Source organism: Periplaneta americana, chromosome 11 (genome assembly GCF_040183065.1).
Source record: "Periplaneta americana isolate PAMFEO1 chromosome 11, P.americana_PAMFEO1_priV1, whole genome shotgun sequence".
Lineage (NCBI taxonomy): Eukaryota > Metazoa > Arthropoda > Insecta > Blattodea > Blattidae > Periplaneta > Periplaneta americana.
The window spans coordinates 14,243,136-14,269,125 of record NC_091127.1 but is presented as its reverse complement, the minus strand read 5'-3'; the positions used below and the strand labels follow the sequence as shown (position 1 = coordinate 14,269,125).

At 35.7% G+C, this 25,990-nt stretch overlaps 1 protein-coding gene across 10 annotated transcripts; it reads right to left on the bottom strand.

Moving 5' to 3' along the window:
- Positions 1 to 1,897: 1,897 nt before the first annotated feature.
- On the bottom strand, positions 1,898 to 25,990 carry LOC138708831 (zinc finger protein 501-like). 10 transcript variants are annotated; one of them, XM_069839055.1, is made up of 11 exons: positions 25,797 to 25,978; positions 25,254 to 25,544; positions 25,025 to 25,133; positions 20,369 to 20,474; positions 19,957 to 20,052; positions 19,179 to 19,249; positions 18,111 to 18,213; positions 16,087 to 16,182; positions 14,949 to 15,031; positions 7,742 to 7,811; positions 2,634 to 2,749 (listed from the first exon to the last, which is right to left on the bottom strand). In XM_069839055.1, the coding sequence occupies exons 2-11, from the start codon at positions 25,438 to 25,440 to the stop codon at positions 2,747 to 2,749; spliced, it is 924 nt and encodes a 307-aa protein (XP_069695156.1). In that variant the 5' UTR covers positions 25,441 to 25,544; positions 25,797 to 25,978; the 3' UTR covers positions 2,634 to 2,746. The 10 variants fall into 10 exon arrangements, with proteins under 10 accessions (XP_069695150.1, XP_069695157.1, XP_069695156.1 ...); XM_069839049.1 differs by lacking the exon at positions 7,742 to 7,811 and having other exon boundaries at positions 1,898 to 2,749; positions 25,797 to 25,974; XM_069839047.1 differs by lacking the exon at positions 2,634 to 2,749 and having other exon boundaries at positions 6,168 to 7,811; positions 25,797 to 25,985.

Genomic DNA, 25,990 nt, shown 5'->3' with positions numbered 1-25,990 from the left:
CCTCTTCTACACTGGAAAACTATTCTGATGAATTCATAGTACATACAATAAAAGACAAAGTAAAATATTTAAGCAAATACTTATTATGTGATCTATAAGCTGAAAGGGCTTTTATCAGTGTCGTTATGGTATTTTTTTTTTTCCTTGACCATACACCCCATCCAATATTTTTCTCGCTTGAAACATATTTTATTTTCTTTACCACTCCGACCATCAGTTAAAGGATGTTTTCATATTAAAGAGGTAGAGAAATTGTTTTTAATTGTAAAATAAGATTGATTTAAAGAAGATTCCATGAAGCTGACACAGTAGTAGCACACTTGTCTATATGAATCCTAAAACGTGTATCTGCAGTACTAGGATTTTCTCAACCATTCTTTTATGGTTCTGGAGTCCAGCACTGTAAAAGTGAACCTTTTATGTTTATGAACACCAAAGAAGATATATTAGGAAGAGATGATCTAATATCAATACAAATCTCCGTGTAAAAATATAGATCACCATGAACAAAATTTAGAAGCCCATACTCCATATGAGCAGAATTTTCTCTTCCCCATATAAAAAAATTGTAGTTTCCCATATGCCATATAGCCCCCATGGCAGCACTGGATTTAATGTATTAGTTTCAACAGCAATAGAATTTTAAGTGCAGAAAATTCCATACGTGTCTTTCATCAATGAGAAAGTGACATCATTGTGTCTACAAGATAAATTTAATGCATATTGTTGTTGGCCCAATTTCTAGGCACTTCACAATGAAGTCATTTGATGTATATTTAATGTATATAGATCATTCTATTCAAAAGGCGTATGATTCGGTTAAGAGAGAAGTTTTATATAATATTCTTATTGAATTTGGTATTCCCAAGAAACTAGTTCGATTAATTAAAATGCGTCTTAGTGAAACTTACAGCAGAGTCCGTATAGGCCAGTTTCTATCTGATGCTTTTCCAATTCACTGCAGGCTAAAGCAGGGAGATGCACTATCACCTTTACTTTTTAACTTCGCTCTAGAATATGCCATTAGGAAAGTCCAGGATAACACAGAGGGTTTGGAATTGAACGGGTTACATCAGCTTCTTGTCTATGCGGATGACGTGAATATATTAGAAGAAAATCCACAAATGATTAGGGAAAACGCGGAAATTCTACTTGAAGCAAGTAAAGAGATAGGGTTGGAAGTAAATCCTGAAAAGACTAAGTATATGATTATGTCTCGTGACCAGAATATTGTACGAAATGGAACTATAAAAGTTGGAGATTTATCCTTCGAAGAAGTGGAAAAATTCAAATATCCTGGAGCAACAGTAACAAATATAAATTACACTCGGGAGGAAATTAAACGCAGAATAAATATGGGAAATACCTGTTATTATTCGGCTGAGAAGCTTTTGTCATCTAGTCTGCTGTCAAAAAATCCGAAAGTTAGAATTTATAAAACAGTTATATTACTGGTTGTTCTGTATGGCTGTGAAACTTGGACTCTCACTTTGAGAGAGGAACAGAGATTGAGGGTTTTTGGGAATAAGGTTCTTAGGAAAATATTTGGGGCTAAAAGGGATGAAGTTACAGGAGAATGGAGAAAGTTACACAACGCAGAGCTGCACGTATTATATCCTTCACCTGACATAATTAGGAACATTAAATCCAGACGTTTGAGATGGGCAGGGCATGTAGCATGTATGGGCGAATCCAGAAATGGATATAGAGTGTTAGTTGGGAGGTCTGAGGGAAAAAGACCTTTTGGGACGCCGAGACGTAGATGGGAGGATATTAAAATGGATTTGAGGGAGGTGGGATATGATGATAAGAGACTGGATCTTGCACAGGATAGGGACCGCTGGCGGGCTTATGTGAGGGCGGCAATGAACCTCCGGGTTCCTTAAAAGCCAGTAAGTAAATAAGTAAGTAAGATCATTCTATTCATGAACAAAGATCAGTAAACTCAATTTTATGTAAATGACTGCGAATACAATACTTTCAACCAAAGTCACGATTATGGAGACCTTTGGTCGAAAAAGAGTATGAATATGTGAACTGACACAAAAGCTTTTATGAGAAATGTTAATCACTAACACAGATGTACAATACGTCAAAAAGAGCACCAGTTAAGCAAAGATCAGTTGAGAAGAGCTGACTTTGTCGTCAAGTGTTCAGTACCGGATACCAACCGTTTGTGTGAGTGGCTGCGTGACGGTTGACATCACGCCGATTCTTGAAGAGCAGCCCACACCTTCTACATTTGAATGCCTTCTCATTAGTGTGAACGTGTATGTGCTCGTCTAAATCACTTTGTTCACTGAAACATCTTCCACACTGTTCACACTCCAAGGGCTTCTCTGTAGTAAATGGAAACCAACTACCGGTATCATTGTTACGCTTTCGGTTGGTAACACGCCTATTGGTTAAACGTAGACCGCACCGCCTGCATTTGAAACACTTCTCTCTAGCATGAGTAGGTATCTGTTTGTCTAAATAATTTTGCTGGTTGCAACATTTCCCACACTGTTCACATACAAAGGGTTCTTCTCTCGGAATTGGGTACCAACCATTCGTGTGGGTGGCAGCATGGCGGTTAATATCGCGTCTATTCGCGAAACGCAGTCCACATGTTCTACATTTGAACGACTGTCCTCTAGTGCGAGTAGATAAACGTGTCTTTAAGCTACTTCGCCAGTAGTCTTCATTAATTCTGTCCTCTGTCAATTGTGCCGATGTTAAATCATTTTTTCCCACAATGCTCTTGTCACTGGAACAGAAAAAAAGGGTGTAAATGCATTTGGTGAAAGAAATGTATTCTCGAACTTATGTTTCGTTTTATTCAATTTCAATTGACGTAACACTTTCTGCCATCAAAAACTAAAAGCACGTTCCTTAAATTGTGGCAATTCCAATTCACAAAGCATAGCAGAACAACAAGTCATTGTAATGATCCTATGTCAACTGTGTTGTTAGAGTAATAGGTAGGCAGTGATGAAAATTTTTTCCCTTTAGATTTAATTTCTTCCTGTAATCACTACAGGTTGCCATCGACAAAGAGTACCATGATACAATAGAGGAAATGCCTTGAGGCTTAGTGATACATTTTTTGTTAGAGTGAAAAATAACAATTTGAATTATATTGAAACACATGATATTAAACAAAGTAACGTCAAGGAGATGCGAATTAGTCATGGTCCATATGTATGATGCCTGAAAATAGCTATTGAGCCTTTGAGTGCTGCAATTGTTAGATCTCTTAAAATATTTTTATGCAGGCCAAAAGATTTACAGAAGTCGACTAGGAACCGGGGTATGGTACCACGGGCTCCTATCATTAGTCCCGTAATGACGATGGATTGCAGATGGTATTTGTCCTTATAAAAACTGATGGAAGGTTCATATATATTCCTTTTTTCCTCGAGTACTTCTTCTGGCTGGTGTTCGTGTGATTCGAATCTCACAGTAGGGTCTATGATGTAACCTTCAAGAGAGGGAGGTTTAAATGCAATTATGTCGATTCTTCGATTACTGCCCTAAGTGCATTCTTTTGCAGTTTACCGAGTTTACAAAGCTTTATAACTGTACTGATATAATTAATACTCATCTCTTATCCTGATTAGTACAGCAGATGAATTAATTGCTGTTCAAGTAGCCACTAATAAAACATTTTTTTTTTTCACGTATCGAACCTCGGATCATTTTTCTCCTTACATCCACATACCTCGAGTGGGTTGAGAGATCGTCAAATCCCCAGCATTGAGTGTACACCAAGCTCTGTGTGACTTAAATTGTGGTTTTCTGTTAACGAAACTGTAATGCATATTATATAAATCTGGCTTTATCCCAATAGTACTTTGTTAGCTGAGATGGTAATTTTAATCTGGAAATTACCCACAGCACATTAAATAATTTTCTCAGTCAATACAACTTTGCACTTGATATAGGTGACGAACTGAAAATGCATAGTAAGAAACAAAACATGGAGTCCAAAGATATAACGAAGCCTGGGAATTACGAATCACACATCATATTAACGATTTCCTCAGCCAGTGACAACTAGTTAATATAAATGATAGGCATACATCAACTCCACGTGGAGTAAATAATGTTCTGACAATTTGTATTAGATCAGTAAAGATTTCAGAACATGATATTCGTCAGCTGTTTCTTAATCAGTATCAATGCAATGGTAAAACAAACATGACAGTGACGCTTGTTTTTAAGCCAGTATTGACATATCCATCAAGGTTACTATGCATCCCATATTTTTCGGGCTTTCCCATATTTTACACACATTCTATTCAGTCTTCCAGTTCACGTATTTGAGAGTATTTCTCTCGTATTTCATGAATTTAATTTTGTAATTTATTAACAATTCAGATTCATTCATAATCAACATTTCTGGTTCATTATTTTTCTCTACCTGATAAGATTTCAGGACGTAAGTTTCGTCTCCGAAAATAAGTTATTGCATCTTCACTGCTTGTCTATTTGCTTTTGACTCACTCAGCATCATTCTTGTATTGTAAGTACATGATTGTGCAATGCTTATTACTTATAGTGCTAGTTTATTTCCTAATGGCTAGCAAAAGTGAGAGTATTTCAGGAGCCAATGTTCTCATTGAGAGAGTGTTTTCACATATGATGAATAATAAATGGACAAATATAAGAAACAAAAGTACTGTTGAACTTATTAAAATCTTTCTTGCAGGAAGATTTTTTTCAGATATGTAAAAAATTATGTTAAATTGTTAAATGAATGCAAGTCAAGCAGTAAATATACATACCAGTAATGCTTTAAGTGTTAACCTAGCCCTAGATAAATATTTTTTAGTGCAATTATATGCAGGTGTAGATGCATTTAAATATAACATTACTCTCTAAAGCAGCATTTTTCACTATTTTTATTTTCTCACAACACACAAGTGGATCATTTGCGGCACACTACTGTATATGACACACCAGTTGAAAATGGCTGCTCTAAAGGTTCAAAAAGTATGTTCACAAGATTGAGCTGGGTGGTTCAGGCATTAATTTCCAAAATTTCCCTTATATTCAGTTTCCAAAAACTTTCGTACTAAAGTTATCTGCTCCATCAGGAAAGACAGGGGAAGCAGAATCTGCTGGATCTGATACCAAGAGATACGACTTTCCTGCTCCTTGATGACAAAGCCAATACACACTTCCATGTCCCTGTATGTCTGACATGGTGCAAATCCCCAAAAATCTTGGAATGTATAGAAGATAGTCAAAGTCTGAAATCACACTTAAAGTTTCGACTGTTTGAAAATAAAATATAACTGCTTTGGTATGACGTGTTTTAGAAAACAAGTGCATATACGTCAACGAAGCAAGATAGATATTAAGAATATTAATAGAAAACTGTGGAGGTTGCAGTAAATTTATAAATAAAATTTGTAACTGTAAACAATATATCACTCCCAGTGGCCAATAGTCACCATGATCAACATTCATGGACTTAAACACAGCCAATGACAATGGATTATTAAGGAAACTTTTTTTTTATTTGGTTATTTAACAATGCTGTAACAACTATAAGGTTATTTAGCGTTGATGGGATTGGTGATAGCAAGATGATGCCGAAGATTCACAACAGATTACCTGAAGTTTGCATTACAGTTGGGGAATTTTTTTTTATTTTAGTAGGTTATTTTACGACGCTTTATCAACAGCTTAGGTTATTTAGCGTCTGAATGAGATGGTGATAATGCCGGTGAAATGAGTCCTGGGTCCAACACCAAAAGTTACCCAGCATTTGTTCATAATGGGTTGAGGGAAAATCCTGGAAAAAAACATCAACCAGGTAACTTGCCCTGACCGGGAATCGAACCTGAGCCACCTGGTTTCGCGGCTAGACGCGCTAATCGTTACTCCACAGGTGTAGACCAGTTGGGGAAAATCTCGGAAAAAAACAAGTATGTAAGTAGGTAATCAGCCCAAGCGGAAATCGAACCCGAACCCGAGCACAACTCCAGATTGGCAGGCAAGTACTTTAATTGACTGAACTATGTCGGTGGCTTATGGGAACTAAAAAATACTTTGTATTTCTGCCTTGGAAAGAAAGGAAAATAAACGAAGAACATGTGTGATGAGTTTATAGCGCATGATAATGATTTGATCATGTGTGATAGATTTACAGCTCATGAGAATGACCTGATCATGAGTAAGAGGATGTAATAAAACTTTCTGATTTTACTATTCTCTACTTACATAGTCAAATTCCATTAGGTGCTCCAAACTTACAAATAGAAATCTTCCAACTATCATAGTAGCAGAGTCCAGGATGGAACACAAGACGGCAGACTTAAGCAATAAGCTACCGTATATACAGCTAAAAGTCAACATTTCCAAGAAAGAAAAAAAAGTAGGTTATAGATCTTACATTTTATCTCTGCTGGTCAGTGGCCATTAAATTTCAAGTGGCTTATCTTACAATGTAGCCATCAGCGTATTAAAAGCATTACAACCTTTCTGCCATATCCTTGCCTCCCCACCAAAACTGTGACGTTGCAGAGGCAGAGATAAAATATAAGATCTGTACCAAAGAAGTTTCCAAGAAGTTACTTCCACTATGATATTAATCTGGAGAGCATTATAATGCACAAATAGACCCTATTTATCAAAGTAAGCATTAAATACAATATTGTGAGAAAGACGCACAGAATTACACGTCCTCACAATATTATTAAAAAGAAACAAGATATGAATACGAGTAAGTATGAGTGGACTGAATAAAGCATAAGAAACTTTACAACGAAATTAGAAGCAGTATGTACACAATTTGAACATGAATTTCCACGAGAAGGAACAGTCACCGTCTCAAAGTTTTCAACATATACCACACAAAACAACTCACGCTTCAGTTGATCATTAAAGTCAAGTAACATGTCGAGTATTAGGCCTATTTTGTTATTAGAGTTTTTACCTTTTACGTTACCACACCACACAATGTTCGTAAATGGACGGCTTTTTGACGGTATGAAGATTATTTTAAGACTGCTGGAATGTCTGCTGTTGAAGTAATTCCTGCACCAACTGGCATCTCCACTTCATGGGTTTCTTCGTGTGGAATTATCTGTTCTTCTGTAAAATTCTTCTGACAGTGATCGTCAGTAAATTGCTTCCTTCCGAGATGAATGTCTAGATGATTCCGGAATCGTGTTAACTGCTTGAAATGCTTCTCACAAAATTTACACTTATATGCCTTCTTCCATGTATGTGTGCGTAAGTGTCTTATAAGGAAGGCCTGCAAGTTGAATTCCTTTCCACATGTATCACATTTGAACAGTTTTCCTTCCGTATGGGTGGGTGCATGACGATAGAGATCATGGCGGTTCGTAAAACGTAGCTCACAAGAACTACATTTGAAAGACTTGCCTTTGGTGTGGCTGTTTACGTGCTTTGTTAGAGTACTTCGCCGGTTGAAACATTTTCCGCATTGTTCGCATTTATAGGGTTTCTCCCCTGTGTGGATGCGAACATGCCTGATGAGGATATTCAGGGCAATAAAACATTTTCCGCAATGGTCACACTTGAACGGCTTGTCGCCTGTATGACTTCGTATATGCCTTGTAAGAGTACCACGCTTACCGAACTCCTTGCCACATGTCTCACATTTGTAAGGTTTCTCCCTTGAGTGAGTACGTAAATGCTCTTCCAGTTCGTTTCCCTCTTTAAAAATTTTGTAACAGTATTTACATTTAATGCTTTTAATCAGTTTCAAGTATGAATATTCTACCTCACTTTCGCCTTCAGTGGACTGTGAAGTAGCACCTTCACTATTTTCTTCAGCGTTTCTGTTACTGTAACTGCAAAATAAACATAAATTAGTTTACACATACACCAACGGCACAGTTATGAGCTTGCAGTCTCTCTCATTGTCCGTAAAATCCATATTACATAATGAATTTTAATAAGAATCCTGTAGTTGCAACTAAACTGTAATAGGTTAAATTATTAGGTTATTTCAAGCATATAATGTTTCATTTCAATGAAAATAATAAGAAAATTATACGTGAAACAATCACTTGCATGTATCACTTTTTAAGTAGATTGTATTACTATAGTCGCGACGCTGTTATTCCCGGCGTGACTCCTCCTCTTTGTTTACGTCTTAGGAAGTGAAGGCTCTATAAAGTCTAGGTAGGTAGTATGGTTCGCCATTTTTGTTCTTTCGTTCCCGAGCTACCAGACGAGGAATCTATTTGCCGCACCGTTAAACATTATCATGTCGTAGCTCCTATGATAATAAATCAAATGCACTGTAATTCAGCGAATAATTGAGCGGCAAATAACGTCTTCGTGTGCTTTCTGCGAACGCCAACGAAAGAGCCAAAATGGGGGGCGATTATATTAAGTATTTATCGAGCCTTAAGAAATGAATAACGTCTTGCTCAGCGAATCACAAGACGCACATGTTTAAATATAGCCGACCTGCAATGCTATTGGCTGCCGGAAATTAGAGCGATGGGACTTTATAAGGCCAAGTGCACACAGAATCAAGATGAGGTGCGGATCTTTGTAACGCGATGTTTTACTTTATAGTCAGTGTCTCACAACGTCTTGTGACAGCTGAACACTGTTCATGACAACTGATTTGCTGACACTGTGGATTTGGAAAACTGGCCTAGACTCCAGTACATCAATACAACATTAAATAATAAAAATAGTCGTGCACTAACAGAAACTAGGAGTTCACGTGCTCTTATTGATGCTTCAATGTTACTAGAAAGTTATAACCAGAGCGCGGATTTTTGTGACCTAAAAATGTTTTAAAAATAACCTATAAAATGACCTGAAAACTTAAAAAAGACCCAAAAATCTTAAATATTTACCCATTTAAATAGTAAAAACGTAAATTGTACATGTAATCTCTAATATACAATGATGTAAAAACAATTTACATTTGCAATTTGTTTAATTAGAAATGTTCACTCAGAAGAAGTTACTTGAATCTTCATTAAATTATTGGCAGGTGGATATTCGGCAAAATGTAACACCCCAATGCCTTGCCAAAACAAGGATGACCAATCTTGAAAAGACAGCTGTTTCAGAAGTTTTCATATTTTCCTGGATGTTCTAAGCACTGCCAAGAGTTCTTTATGGATTTTCAAGTGAACTAGACTTGTCTGAATCTCATGGTCAGAATCAAAAACTTTATTGAAACTGAGATCTTCACATTTTGACACCTTATGAGCAAGACTATATGTTGTAAAGGAGCTTCTCATTTACAATTAATAAGACCAATATCTCGTAACTTGCGTGAGTATAGCATTGCATTAGCAGCCATGTCTGGAAGATCAATGATTGTTTTAACTGTTTGTTGAATAATGATATCAAATCCATTTAGTATTTATATAACTGAATCTTAAGGAGAGGAGCTGTTTGAAGACAGCAAAGTAGAGGTACAAGACTGAATAATATGAGTGACAATGGGCTTCATTTGTTGCCAACTTCAACTTAAGCAGTATTTTTTGTTAATAAAGAAGTAATCAGTTTATGTAAATCTAGTGATACCCCTTGTGTACTAAGAGATTGTTCTACATATATGACTATGGATGACTCTGTCAAAGACTTGGGAGACATCTATAAAAACCGTTATAATTACAGTCATTCTTTTTGGTTTTTACAGCTAAGTATGGGTAGAAAGGAGAAAAATTCTCTCCGGCACCAGGATTCAAACACGGGTTTTCAGCTCTACGTGCTGATGCTTTATTCACTAAGCCACACCGGATTCAAATTCAGATGCCGAATTGAATCCCTCTCAGTTTAAATTCTACCTCTCTGTTCCCCTTGCCATATTCCATGTTCCGTTGGATCCTGGCCACTTAGTCACTTGTAATGAGTGCACCTCTGTAGATAGTGTTGGACATTCTGCCACTGTCACATATTCTGTGACACAGCACATGAGGGTATTGTGTGATGCAAATGAGATGAACAAGGAACACAACAAAAGATTCACAGTACTGCTACAAGATGGCATAAAAAAAACTGGAATGCAAGACTGCAAATGACTTCATTGCAAAATACTAAGGCATTGGACCAATAACAATAACATATTCACACAGGAAAGGCAACATTCGTTTCACAAACATTTTCACATAAAAAAGACTAGATTCGTTTTCACAGTCGTATTAACAGGAACATAATTTGGAGGTACTATCAGTACTTCCCATACTGCTCCTTGTAACACTTCCAACTGAAGAAAGTAATCTGTACAAAATTATTGACAAACAAGAAAGTAGTCAGTCGTCAGTCATGGCTAGTAATTGTAATTATTTCGGAATTTAGCTAGAAAGAATAGCTGAGAAATAATTTAACTAGTGTATTAGTTGACGTATGGGCGAATCCAGGAATGCATATAGAGTGTTAGTTGGGAGACCGGAGGGAAAAAGACCTTTGGGGAGGCCGAGACGTAGATGGGAGGATAATATTAAAATGGATTTGAGGGAGGTGGGATATGATGATAGGGACTAGATTAATCTTGCACAGGATAGGGACCAATGGCGGGCTTATGTGAGGGCGGCAATGAACCTTCAGGTTCCTTAAAAGCCATTTGTAAGTAAGTGTATTAGTTGATGGGGGAAAAATATAATTTAGAGGACGTTAGGCATGTATATATAAATGTACCTTTAAATGTAGAGGAAGTTTATTCGTTTTTTTCTTTAGTATAGCTTCATGAATGTTTGTTGTTTGCTAATGTTCTTGGCTTTGGATGTCCTCCATTAATGTTAAAAGTGAATTTTTCTTAATGCTAAAACATTCTTTGATTAGCTACTCAAAACCTCCCTTCGTCAGATATGATTAACATTTTCTTTTTTGTGAAGAGCATTTCTGAAGTTAGGAAAAAGTGTAAAAAAAAATGGATTGGATAAAGTGCTTCAAATTTGGACTCCTTTTGTTACATAATGTTTGAATCTCCAAATATAACTGATATATTTTGTAGAGAAAAATAAAGCAGACAAATTATGGAATGAAATGGTTTATTTGCTACATGTCTAAGTATAAAGGAACTTGCAAAATACAGGGTGATTCAAAAGTCTAGAACCATATAAATATCTTCCATATGCTTGATTTTCGATTATTACTGCTGGGTAGCTCAGTTGGTAGAGCAGCTGGCTACGGACTGGAAGGTCCAGGGTTCGATCCCAGTGATGACAGGATTTTTCTCGTTGCCAAACTTCCAGAATGGCCCCGAGGTTCACTCAGCCTCCTATAAAATTGAGTACCGGGTCTTTCCCGGGGGTAAAAGGCGGTCAGAGCATGGTGCCGACCACACCACCTCATTCTAGTGCCGAGGTCATGGAAAGCATTGGGCTCTACCTCCATGCCCCTCAAGTGCCTTCATGGAATGTGACAGGGATACTTTTTATAGGTGTTACCAGTATTTGTAAGACCAAATGCTCCACCAGTGACACATTCGATTCTACGACAGTAGTGGCCATCAAGGATCAGAAGGATTGGCGATTCACTGGATGACTTAGATGTTTCCACGAAATGCTCGAACCACTTGGTGAATAGACTCATTTACATACATCCAGATGAATTAACACAGAAGATAGTTCCAGGAGAAGCACTTTTTGTCAGTTGTGGACTCATATATTTCCTACGAAAAATAATCATGAGGGACGTAATTTCCGCCAGTCTCCACACAGACAACTATTGTTATCAATGCTCCCCTATCAGCTGAAGAAAGTGAACCAATTTGTCTTTTCTCTCTCAGACTTATTTTAGACTACGGTCAGGCTACTTTCATTAACATTCTATATTCAGTTCAATGGGTACTTATATTTCTCAAATGCTGAGACAAGAATAGAAAACCATTTATTCACGTTTCCCCAGTTGAATCCAACTGCTCTGGCAAAGGATGTTCCAGTTGGTCGACATACGAAAAGGCATTCTTGTGCCTTCTAAGGAAGAGGTCTAGCCATTTTTTACCAGCCATATTCCCTTTGGTAAAGGGGTGTTCAATATTACTCTGTTCAGCCAGCTGAAATGCCAAGCGCTTTAAATGAGAATGTGTTAAACTGGAAAACGTAGTCTCCGTTGCTAAGCAATATTTCACCAGCTCATCCTCGAGCTCTGTACTTAGAACGGTTGGACGACCCAGCTTCGCTTTCGATGCTTCTGCAGGATTACCATATTTCTCTTTTGATAACCTCATTAAAGTGGTTTTTGGGACTTGAAATGTTTTTACTGCTTTTTTCCATCCCATCTTCTTCCCTCTCACAGCTCTTATGGCTTCAGCCATAGCTTCTGACGACCAGGATCTTTTTTTCCTCCCATTATCTGCCATTGTATTCTTCCTAAACATAAAAAATCTAATTAGTTGGGTTCAAAGTAGTATTAGTATTTTTTAGTATTTATTTATTTAACCTGGTAGAGATAAGGCCATCAGGCCTTCTCTGCGCCTCTACCAGGAGATTCCAACTATAATATGAAGAATAAAATTACAATTAGTATTAAATTTACAATTACAATTACAAATAAAATTACAATTAGTATTAAATTTACAATTACAATTACAATAAAAATCAAAGTACGAAAAGATTACCTCACTAATTAAAGCTAGATAATTTATCATAGAAAAACAAAGAATATTTTATATTTACTGAATTACAAATTAAACCTAGAATAACAAAATTGTATAGTGATGAAATTACTGGGTATTGAAATATTTTGTGATATATTAAGGAAACTATTTACAAGAAATCAATTACTGACCAAGTGCCTAGTAAGTTTACGTTTGAATTCCAATTTTATTTCAACAGTCCCTGATGCTAGCAGGTAGCGAATTCCAGAGTCTTGGCAGGGCTATTGTGAAAGAGGATGAGTATGAGGAGGTGCGATGGGATGGTATTGATAGTATTGTTTCATGACGAGAGCGTGTGTTCAGATTGTGGTGGGAAGAAAGGTAAGTGAAGAGAGACAACAGGTACGAAGGAATAGAAGAGTTCAAGATTTCGAAGAGAAAGAGGAGTGAATGTAAATTTCTTTTCTTATCTAGTATGTTCAAATAAAACAAATTAGGGTCTGATTGAGGTTCTGGCTGATATGTGCATCTATTATCAGGCAATACACCTCACTTGATGATACGTGTCAGAGGAAGAACAATTGTTTGTATGCATCTGAAGTCTGACTAGTGCAATATGTAGCTAATCGGCGATGTATGCAATGGAGGGAGAAAGGAACTGGCCACTCCATTATCTCCTGTCTAGTTACCTCATAAGTAGTGTCTTGTTGGTATCACTTGTGAGCTTCAGACCTGTCTTCAGACAGTTGACTAAACAAGGATCCGAATTGGGAGCATGCAGGGGTCTCACTTTAGAATATGTGGGGATCTAACTTAGGAAAAAGACGGGTATTAAACAATGTGGCATTCTCAATTGAAGAGTCCACTGCAAGAATGATGGATGTCACTTTCTTGTCGAAAATGAACCAAGACTGTCAATGCATAGCTTAAGACATATAGAATGTACATACAGAGTTATATGGCATTAACACTGATAGTCATTGTCCAGCAATGATCGGAAAATCACAGTTAAGCTTTGAGCGCTAAGCATTTCAAACTTTCAATTGCTTCTCCTGCAAAATGTATTCCAAATGACATCCATCATCCATTGTCTAAAATGAACCAAGACTGTCAATGCATAGCTTAAGACATATAGAATGTACATAGAGAGTTATATGGCATTAACACTGATAGTCATTGTCCAGTAATGATCGGAAAATCACAGTTAAGCTTTGAGCGCTAAGCATTTCAAACTTTCAATTGCTTCTCCTGCAAAATGTATTCCAGATGACATCCATCATTCTTGCAGTGGACTCTTCAATTATTACATGTCAGAAAGAGTTAAAACAGCACATAATCCATTAGTTCTTGTCTACTAATACATATGAGTAATAAGAAACGAAATCTTACCTCTTTATAAGTGAAGTGATGATGCCAAAAAATTCGCGCCCAGTAATTTCGTGGATTGCAAGAATTAAAATGCACACACTATCCACAGACGACCGAGACGAACTGACAAAATGGCGATTCCACAAGTTGATAACAAGACCGTGAAGTAATTATGACACTTGTCACTAGTCTGCAGCACTTCTTTGAGTCGAGATCTTATTTAGGGGAAGGAGTTTGAGTTTGATGCACTTTCTCTATTCTTCTCTTCTCACAAAATTAAACAGACGAATATTCTGTTCAAGGAGTACTTTCCAACAACATTTTTCTGGTTTGAAGGCATCATTATGTAATAATAATGTAGTAGTATTATATCATTACTTTATATACAGAATGACTCACGAAGAAGGGCCATAGCTTTAGAATATGACTGTTGAAATGGTTGAGTAAAAAAGTTCATATGATCATGGGTAAAAATTTCAAATGATTTAAGGAGCTATGACTACACTTTTACAGATCTAAGTTATGTTTAGAAACTAACAACCTGAAAATTTACACTTTATGTTCACAGCCACATATGTACGTAGTGTTATTGTAATTAAAGATGATGCTTACAGTGAATTTTCAAAAGTACCACCCTCTGTAGCAGTACACTTTTGTATTCGCGTGTGAATTGCATATCATTAGCTTAATCAATATTGACATTCATTTGTCCTTGACCATGACATTCATGTGCGAGCACAGCTCCTGTTATCTTAATTTCAATAATACGTCCTCCCACACAGTTATGACAATTATGACTTGTTAATAATCTTTGAAGATCATGACACAGTGGTCAGGTTAATAGTGATGCATTAATTTTTACCATATAAATGGGCATAGCCCCTTTGCCATTCGAAATCTGACCCATGATCATAGGAATATTTTTCCTCAAAACTGTTTGAAGAATCATATCCTGAAGTTATTACCCTTGTTTATGAATCACCCTGTATAAGCTGGTTGAAAATACTAAATTCAAGCAATTTAAATTAATTGTATATTTACTCACTTAGATGGCTTCGTTTGACGACTGTCTACTGTTAATTCTTCATTTGTTTCCTTGTTAAGTAATGACTCTTTCTGTGGCAGATTCTGTTCACAACATGGTAAAAAAAATATACTATTGTTTATGAACTTATAAGAACATAAATTTAACACTGTTTATATTAATGAAGGAAGCAATATTGAAAATGTTTTAAATCTTGCAATACAGAGTTCTGTGTCTTTATTGATATCAGATTTTCAGTTTCATGACACTATGGATCAGAATACATTGACGTGATAGAACTGTGTGCTGTGCACAACAAAAATGGAATAGGAAGGTACAACTCATTGCTTGTGAACACTCAGCACTAAAATAAATGTGTACTCAGCATCATTGTCTGGCTGTTATTTGACAGAAGGCTGTACAGAATTGAAATCATTCTAGAAGTCTCAATGATGCGGTAAATCCTTTCTCTCCACCTCAGATCAAATCTATTTCCATTCCAAAGCCACTTGCAGTACAATCTTTCAATCTTTTATGCTAGTATATCCACAAAACACATTTTTTTTTTTTTTACCTTTATACCCTCAAACTGCATTTCAATTATATAAGAAATTACAAAAGAATATGACTGATGTCAAATGCAAAATAAATAATTATTATTATATAACTGCAAAAATTATCAGCAAGTATAGTAAAAAAATATGTCAGCATTTTTACATATATGTAGACAGCGGGATGCAAAACCTTTGAGACAAACCCGTGTACTCCGTGGGTACGTGTATCATAGACTGAATACCATTGGACTGATTTATCTTAGCTTGCATATTTCGCAATATACAACTATTAAATTTTTCTCCAATTTACATACATTTTATTTTAATTATTGATCAATTCTGCACTCAATAAACATCAAACAGCAGTTGGCTTCAATATGTCTCTTTCATGCATTATATGCGAGGTTTTATCCAGGAAAAAAATTGAGTCACTTCACATCTAACAATACAGCTATGCATTGCTGCAATCTAATGTCAGTTCAAGTAAAAACCTACTAAAGCATACAACCGAAAATGGTTGACAAATGGTCATCTATAGAACTCGATCATAATTTTATTATCAATCACTCTCCACATTTACTAACAATATTTGATATTCCACTCACCTCGACCTTCATTTGTTTGTGTACGAATGACGAATCTGTGACATTCAAGTTCCACTTCCATGGTACCACTCCTTCATCAGTGACATCTAACGGATCCTGCACATTGTTCAAATGATACTCAATTCCTGCACTGAAGAAAAATGTGGTAATCCTGACTGACATGATACATGTTGTCAATCAGATGAAGTGAGAATGATCTTTAATTCTGTTTATCACAAGTACTGTATGTAAGGAAATTATATTGTAAATGTAGATAAATAAAAGTTAGAAATATAGTTACTGTAGTTATATATAATCCTAGATCATATATGTAACAGATAACTTCTCGCTACGTTAAAATCAGCAGCACTTTGAAGAGAACAACCGCCAGGATCGCCACCCGTCCGCCATAAATGAACACGAGATGGCAGCACAGTCGCTAATGCAATTCAAATGGGTATTATGACGTGACTCCTTATGTAACAACTAGATGGCAGCGTAGTAAACCTGACAAAAGTTGCTAACCTCAAAGCCTATAATCCCGACATATCTGTTACATATATGATCTAGGATAGAATATATTTCTATTAAAGGAACCACCAACATTACTGTAAACAAATGTACATATTACAGCCAAATGTGATTGATTGTCAACTGTCATTTATCAGATTTGTGCAAGTAAACAGTTCCACTACAGTTAAGTTGAATTCTTCAGACACTAAGGAGTCAGTACTGTTAAGCAATCAAATGAAAATTCCTCGCGAGTCTGCAAACGTGGGTATGTGTGAGAAAGGGAGAGGATGAAAAATAGGATAAGGTGAGAAGAGAGTAGAAAAGGGGGATTATTTTTTGGTAGTATATCCAAATTTACATGAGGTATATTAAAAGCCTTTGATATTCACCACCAAACTGTGGAAAAAATCATCATAGGCATTACCAAAGATTCCTTGAGCATTTTGAATTATCACTTCCATTTTGAATCTTCATATTTTAGTTTAATATACATTTTCCTTATTATAAACCAGGTATGTACAAAGTTACATCCAATTTCTACTTATACAAGCATACCCCATGTACAAGAATTAGTATTATTGTTATTATTTTATGAAGTTGTTGAATGTGAGTAGAATTACTGTGTCATGGTTATGGTTCGTTTTAAGTAACTACAGTGTTTAAATAAAAATAAAAATAAATACATAAATTTGCGTGAACACCATTTACTTTTTAATAATTTAAGCAGAAAAAACCAAAACAATATTAATAAAGGTCTTGTACGCCTACTTTTACCTCATGTACGTAAATTTTGTCACGTTCATAGTCACTTGGTGTTGGTAATCATTGTAAAACCAATACATGATTCGTCTAAAAGGGGAATATTTTAACATGTGTAATGGAATTATCGGAATAGAATTTCCAAATATATTTGTTGCCATTGTACTAGGCTACTGAATGTGATATCACGTAATTATTTAGAATAGACAACAAATGTTTCACAAGTACTTGGAAAATTCATTAGAAAGATTATTCGATCATTTCATCAGACAGCTGAAAAAAAAAAAAAAAAAAAAAAAAACAGTTTGGTGGAGAGTAACAAATGAGGAAATGAGGTACTATACGGAAATAACCAACTATCATAATATTAATAATATTAAATACTTTTAATGTTGAATGCAGTGATAATTTTGGACAGACAGTAGGCTGTGTGACAACCTCCCTTCAGACTGTATGGATGAAATAAAATTTGTTGCATACTATGCAAAAATATTTTTCAAAGACTTTAAACACTCAACTGTACCGTGAAGAACTACAAAATTTCAATGCAAGCATGCTGAGAAACTAGCTCACATTTACAAATTTTCATCACAAAGTAACGAGAATGTCTTTCGATGTGACATACACCACTCCAACAAATTATTAGAAGGGTAATGGTCGAGAAGACACAGATATTAGGGGCAATAAAATTGTAACATGTGCATTATTAACAGCAGCAATTTACCTGTCAGCCTGATTCTATTCTATAACACAAGCTGGAGATTGAATCTCACCTGAAACTCTGTCTTCACTGGTGGAAGCTGTATCTTGACAGACTCTTCATCAGCCTCTACTTTTAAAGTAACGGTATTTATGTTATCTGCGACATGTTTTGTCCTGAAACAAGCAACTTAATCTGAGTCTGTCATTCGAAATTCCAAAATTCAAATTAGCATTTTTTTTTTTTTTTTTTTTTTTTTTTTTTTTTTTTTTTTTTTTTTACAAATCAGCCTTAAGTATCTGTCAGGGACATCAGTTTTAAAATGTAAAAATAAGGCGTGTACCAAACATAACACAGTACAGATCTCAGTGGTCACCTGCTTTGTTAGCTCCGTTATGTCTAGCTAATTCAAACAACTGGATTAGTAAATTTGTTACCAACTAACTACAGCTTCTGACAAATATGAACATAATGGTCTATGTCTCGTGTCTCTAGATATTTCTTACATGTCACAACACGAGCTGAGATTCATTTACTTGTTATAATCATTTACTGACAAGTATAGAAGTCAAGAAAAAAAAAATGTTATGTTTTATTTAACGACACTCGAAACTGTCGAGGTTATATCAGAGTACTGGTGTGCCGGAATTTTGTCCCACAGGAGTTCTTTTACATGCCAGTAAATCTACTGACATGAGCCTGTCGCATTTAAGCACAGTTAAATGCCATTGACCTGACCTGGGATCGAACCTGCAACTTCAGACATAGAAGGCCAGCTGTATACCAACTGAGCCAACCAGGCCGACAATTCAAGAAATGATATAGGCTACTTTAAGGAAGAATTTCATTATTTACTTACAAAAAAATACAAGAAAACTTTTATTAACTTAAATGTTCCAGTATGGGAAGAATAAAATGTCCACACTCAAGATAAACTATATATCATTTGAATGGGCAAACTACCTTGTCTCATATTCGTATATGAGCCCTTTCCCCCCTTCCAAAGAACCAATAATGAGAATACATTTACTTTGAAGCTACTACTGTGCCTATGGAAGCAGCACTATCTTCCTTCAAAAAACACGCAGGTAGAAAATATTCAGCAAGTTCGAGCTACTTGATTCATTTAAGAGTCACTCACCCGGGCAGCTTCAACTCATAATCTTCTATTGTCAATTCCTCTTTCACTTCTGGGGCGTTCCATGGCAGATCCTGTTTACAACATCACAGATATAAAAAACTGACACAATTGTCTATATACTTACGAGAGATTTAAAACTGGCCTTTAAGAATATTATTAAATTTAAAAAAATCCAAAATGCATTTCCTACATGCTTACATGTATCCTTTGACATGAAATTTATATATCTCCAAGCACATAGAGAATTTAACATGAAAAGGTATATTGCATTTATAGAATATATTAGGCCTAAGCCTAGATCACATATGTAACAGATAACTCCTCGCTACATTAAAATTGGCAGCACTTTGAAGAGAACAACTGCCAGGATCGCCACCCATCCGCCGTAAACGAACACGAGATGGCAGCACAGTTGTTAATGCAATTCAAATGGGTATTATGACGTGACTCGATATGTAACAACTAGATGGCAGCGTAGTAAACCTGACAAAAGTTGTTAACCTCAAAGCCTATATCTCCGACTTATCTGTTATATATATGATCTAGGGCCTAAGGCATTTCGCTACAAAAAAAAACACACGCACACACACAAAAAATTGTCAACATGGAGCTTTTTATTAAGGAACAAATTACGTCAAAGTGAGCTTTTAGTTAAGGACCAAATAAAAGTCAATGTGCAGCTTTGTATTAAGGAACAAATGAAGTCAACATGTCATCTAATGACAGCACTTGTAGCAACATGCACACTGAAAGAGTGCAGATTTTGAATTCCACTGACCTCATTCTTTGCCTGTGTGTGTTTGGATGACGAATCTATGACATTCAAATTCCAGCCCCATGACTCTCTTCTTTCATCATTGACGTCCAACGGATCCTGCAGAATTATTATCACTTTCAAAAGACATTTATCTTTTCATTGAGAAGAAACTGACATTATATAGATGTTATTGATCAAGTTTAAACGAGGTGTTAAACCTTTGAAATTCCTTTCAGTATAAAAGTTTGTAACTATACAGTTTTGCATGATTTTATGATATTTACGATACCTAATGTTTTTATTAACTCTCTATTGTGAAGGTAGGTAAATAAAAACTGCAATTACGACTACTGTGCACATGCACAGCAACAACCCTAACAATCAATCCTCACTGTGCAGTGTAATTCAACTTGGAGACTGACTTGAGGCTCACCTGGGGCTCTGGCTTCACTGGTGGAAGCCATCCCTTGACGGGTTCTTCTTCGTCAGGCTCCACTTTTACAATATCCATGTTTTTCACATTATAAAACTTTTTCCTCCTGAAACAAGCAACTTTACTAAAATATTTTTCCTCACATTTCCACGAAATCACACACTTAACTGTTAAAAAAATTTAATTCAGATTTTAACAGACATTATCTCGAAAAGTTACTATTATTTTTACTTTACATGTGCTCAGTGATGAAGTTATTTTAAAAGTGAACAGTATGAAATTCAGGGTTATCAATATTTTATGAGATATGTAAATTACGTTCACAAAAGTTGTAATCTGAACACATGATAAAATTTGTATATATCCACTGAATTATTATTATTTTTTTTAATAGTTTTTTTTCTTATATATTTTGCTATAAATATTTAAATTAACAGTTGATAGAAATAAATTAGGATAATAATCTAAAATAGATTCCAATAAAATTTAAAAACTGCTTGTAACAACATTGTTTAACAGAAAACTGTGTAACGTCTTCAGAGATATCAACCCACAGTAATTTAAACTACACTCTAGTGAATATTAGGATTAGCTATTTGCTTAGGTTATAATATAGTATACATTTCATGAAACTTGTTAATTGAAATATAAGATTGTATTTTAGTATTTAATTTCATCTCATTGCATTTCATTCATTCATGTGTATAAATTATAAAACTTTGTAGAGATTTGCTGAAATTATAGATTTGTAAAATTGTATTAATTCCATAATTGAAACGTAAGATTAATTCAATAGGAGAATTCATTAATCAATATCATATTATTATTATTGTTATTATGTATTTATAACCCTAACATACCTATCTCAGGTAAAATAGGGTTCTCTGTAAAATTGGAGTATAATAAATTCAGGATATCAATAATAACTCAAAATACTGATTAGACAATGCAGACCTCTAATTCCATTCTATATCCCTTCTTTCAGTCAAATGCAACAGAAAATCATGTACCATTAAGGAAATTATTATGTCAGAGAATGGTAATCTATAAAAAAATTTCGGTCACTAAATTAAATGTCTTAGCAAAATCAAAATGGAAAGAAAATGACTAAAGTAGAGTCTTGATTATCTGGACTTCGATTATCCAGTCTTCCATGTTATCTAGATCGCTTTTTTTAAATTGCAGTACTTAGTATATGTATACACAATACAGAACAATAACAAAGTTTCTTAAAGTCAATCAGACACTGTACTGTATTATGAATAAAAACTCGTTTATTATGTACATGTGAGTAACGCCTTTCTACATTACTGGGTCAGGCCTTCGTCCCTTTAAGATTACAGGATCAAAAACCACATAAGGCTCTCACCCTCTGTATTATCTGGATTGTCCTTGGCCCATATAGTCGAGATAATCGGGACTCTACTGTGTATGTGCAAAATCACTGATCTGCAATTTACACGAAAGCTCAATTTATGTTCGTGATTTGAATAAGAAACTCAATTCAAGATAAAATGTTTATGAATAATGACCAAAAGAGCTGAAATATTACTTCATTGCAACAGATTTCAGTTGAGAGCAATCGTGCAGCTTTTCTCACAGGTCATGCTCCTGTGAAAAGCATCTCAATAGAAAGGATCTGTTTGAGAACATCCTAGACTGCAGATTATGTCCATTGCATTATATGCTCCTGCAACGATTTGGTTTGCAGAAGATATTCTTTGGGAAAATATCCATAGAACTCTTTCTTTCTCATAGTTCGAGCTTACTCCGATATCAGTTGGCTGTGGGCCATCACCGAACTCGGACTCCATATGTGGTAAATGGTTGCTGGTGGTAGTGCTATGTATCGTGGGCTCTCCCCTGGGTTCATGGTAACTCGTGGGACCAGAGTTAAGGGACTTCAGTGATGCCTAAGCAAAATGGTAAAGGAATTCTATAGGCTGTAGAGGAATTCGGAGGTGGTCCGTGGGGGGGGCCTTAGAGCATGCACATCATTCCATTCCGGGCAGCACAATGGGCCCACCCAAGCTGCCTACGTGAGAGGACAGTTCCCACCCCGTGTCCTTCCCCTCAACGGGGACTAATAGATAAACAGTGGGTTAGATATGAGGGGACAGGTGACATGAGGCCGAGGAATGTGATATGGTTAGGGTGGGTTAGATACTGGGATAGCACTAGCTTCATTCTGATTATCTGATAAGAGGCCGCCCTGTAAATTATTAACCTTACGATAATTATGCAACTATTGCTACGTCACGGATTTAGCACACAGGCCTAATGCTAGAAAAGGTAGATTGTTCACAACCGATGCCAGTTTCTTCCATAATGGGAACCTTTCGCTTGTAGTAGCAGAATTCACCACCAGAGCGCACCAGGGGCTAACCCGGTCCCACATGGCGCGCTAATGTGCTTCTGCTTCGTTGTTACATGACGATGACATTGCTGGAAGTTTATTTCCGAACATAACTTTACGCTCTCTACTCATTTATGCAAAAGTGTGAATAATGGAGAATTACGATGAATGGAGTTTAAGTGAATTGAAAAATGAATTACGCCGAAGGAAAGTGAGAATTCATGGCAAGAAAGCAGATCTTGTACAGAGGTATGTTCCTAGACCTAAAGTTTTATATTATTACATTTACGTCATTAATAAATTGAGGATTGGATTGAATTTAAATTCAGTGAAAATATTTCTTATTTAAAGTCTGATATGTAGGGCCTAACATTTGGTAAAAAAAATTCTTGTTTCAGGCTGAAAGATTACGATGTAACCTTCAACCAACGTGACATCATTCCTAGTCAAGATGGTAGGCCTACGTTCGAAATGGATTTGCCACATCCTTCTTTGTACCGGGATATTAATAGCAATACTGTACTTCCTGCCATATCGGACGACTGCATTAAGGTTTATTTGCAGCTGTGTGAAAAACGAGACTGTGATATGGGGATGAAAATGTATAATAAAAAATATTTATTGTGTGTTCGTATGGCATCAGTGAATAGGTTTTCTTTTGTAAAAAGCAGAGTTGCATCTTCATATAAAAGTAATATAGTTTACAATGTTGATGTGAAAGTGAAAGACTCTTTAATTGACGAATGTGAATGTGAATGTGCAGCAGGAATGGGATCAAGTGCGCATTGCAAGCATGTATGCACAGTATTATGTGCTTTAATGGACTTCACAAAAACGAAAACAATGAAAACACAAGAAACGTGTACCAGTAAGCTTCAGGCATTTCACACAGTGAAAAAGTTCAAGGGTTCACCAATGAAAGCGTTATGTTTGAATATAAGTAAGACAAGCACTTCAAAATCATTTTCTCAGTTTGACCCCAGACCACATAACCTACGTTCCTCTGAGTCCTATCCCAGTTACTTTCGAAACTTATCCATTAACTTTTCTGCTAATTTTCCAAGTACATTTCCTCCTCCTATATTGCAACTTTATTCCCCAGCAAATCTAAGAGCATGTTATAACGACCATGACTACTGTCAGTCACCTGAAAAATTATTTTTCCTTTCACATAAACTGATCGACCTGAGTGCAGATGAAGCAAGGAAAATAGAAGAGGCAACAAGAGGTCAGATATCTAATCATCTGTGGATTGAACATCGATCAGTGAGAATACCTAGTACAACATTTAAGAGAATTTGTCATTTAACTGAGAAAACAAACTTGTCGAATCTTTTGCAAACCATGACAAATTGGTCAGAAATGTTTTCAAAGCCCACAGAGCACGGAAAAAAATATGAATCTGTGGCTGTCAGAGAATTTGAAGACAGATTTGGAATTGTAACATCTCCCTGTGGGTTGTTCATCAGCAGTTCACATCCATTCATTTGTGCTTCACCTGACCGAGTGATAAGTGAAGAAGAAATACTAGAAATTAAATGTCCATATTCCGCCAAGGACAGTGTGATATCCCCAGAAACAGTGGACTTTTTATATCTTTGCGATGTGAGTGGACAGTATGTGGTGAAAAGAACTCATCAGTATTTTTATCAGATACAGGGACAGTTATTTTGCAGTGGCAGAAAAGTATGCAAATTATTTGTGTATACATTCAAAGATTTTAAAGTAATTCATGTATATAGAGATGATGATTTTATTCATGATATGGTTAAGAAACTGCAATTTTTATGAAATGCATTTCAAAGAATTTTTGCTCACAAAATTCTTATATAAGGAATGAATCATTTCCTCACTGTACAATATTTGTTGACTTACTGCCATTTTTATTTTATTCCATTCAGTAATACTCCCACTTTTAAAAACATTTGCATTCATCATATAATTGAATATAGTATTAAACATAGAATATAAAATACTCAAATATAAAACAATATCATTTCCAAGCCTATATATCATGTATGTGTAATTATTGCAAATAGTGAAAATACTGCTAGGCCTATAGTTAAAATTAGCATTAGTATTGCTACTAGTATTAGTATTCAAGTCACATGTTAAAATAATTATAATTCAGAAACTTTACTCAGTCAATAGGCTTCACAGCAATATAATTATTGTAAATAGTGAAAATACTACTACAGTTAAAATTAGTACTAGTGTTACTACTGGTATTAGTATTCAAGTCAGATGTGTTTAAATAATTATAAGTAATTCATAAACTCTATTCAGTCAGCTAACTTTACATCCTCGTAAATATTCTCTCCTTGTCCGCATCTGTTGATCTTTTGTTCCATGGGAAAACAGACGGGACAGCATCTCTCTTCAGTTTTCTTTGCAGTGGTTTGTTACCCCCTATGAAAGAATAAAAGTGAGGCAGTATTATCAATTTTCGCTCTAAAATGATTACCCAAATGAAAATTATATACGATATGCGTGTTAATATATTGCACAGTTCGTCTAAAATGTGCTTACCTCGTAACGTAGATGAAATGTAGTCGTCGGGAGTGAAATGATTCGAACAAACGACACTAGTTTTACTTAACGTCCATTTCTCTCTCTTTATATTCAACAACCACTTTTTTCGTACAGCAGTGTCTTTAGGAAACACGTGTCCACCTCTGTTTGCGCACAGGGGAACGCAACAACACGTTTTCGGCATTGCAATTGAATTACTTTTCAGTGCAAGCAGACAGCCTTGGATACAATATAAACAAAGCTGGCGCCATGCTGTCGGACCTGGACCGGATTAGCCCCTGCTGCCATCTGTCGGGACACCATAACAAAAAGGTTCCCATTACTGCACTTCACAGTTTCTATGACTATGTCGTCATGTTATTTAGAGGAGCCGGAGCAACAAATTTTAGAATATATTCAGAATATACTTCTACGTATAATGAACAGAGGGTTAACTGTTTTATATGTACTGTACGGCTCATGTAGCCTGTTCTAAAATATAAGTCCAAGACATCGTTAATTAATTTAACTGCCATTTTCTGGAAATAAACATTATATTACCTTCAAACCTGATGTGTACCCTCCAGCTCTGAAAAGAGAGTGAAATAAAATGTTGCACATTAAGTCTTAATGCTTATAATTATGACAATTAGCACAACTAAGTACAGACTACAAGCATTCAAACACTTGACATAAAAATGTTAAATGACATAAGACTAGGATCATCGAGTCGGCCGTGATATGGGCAAATATTA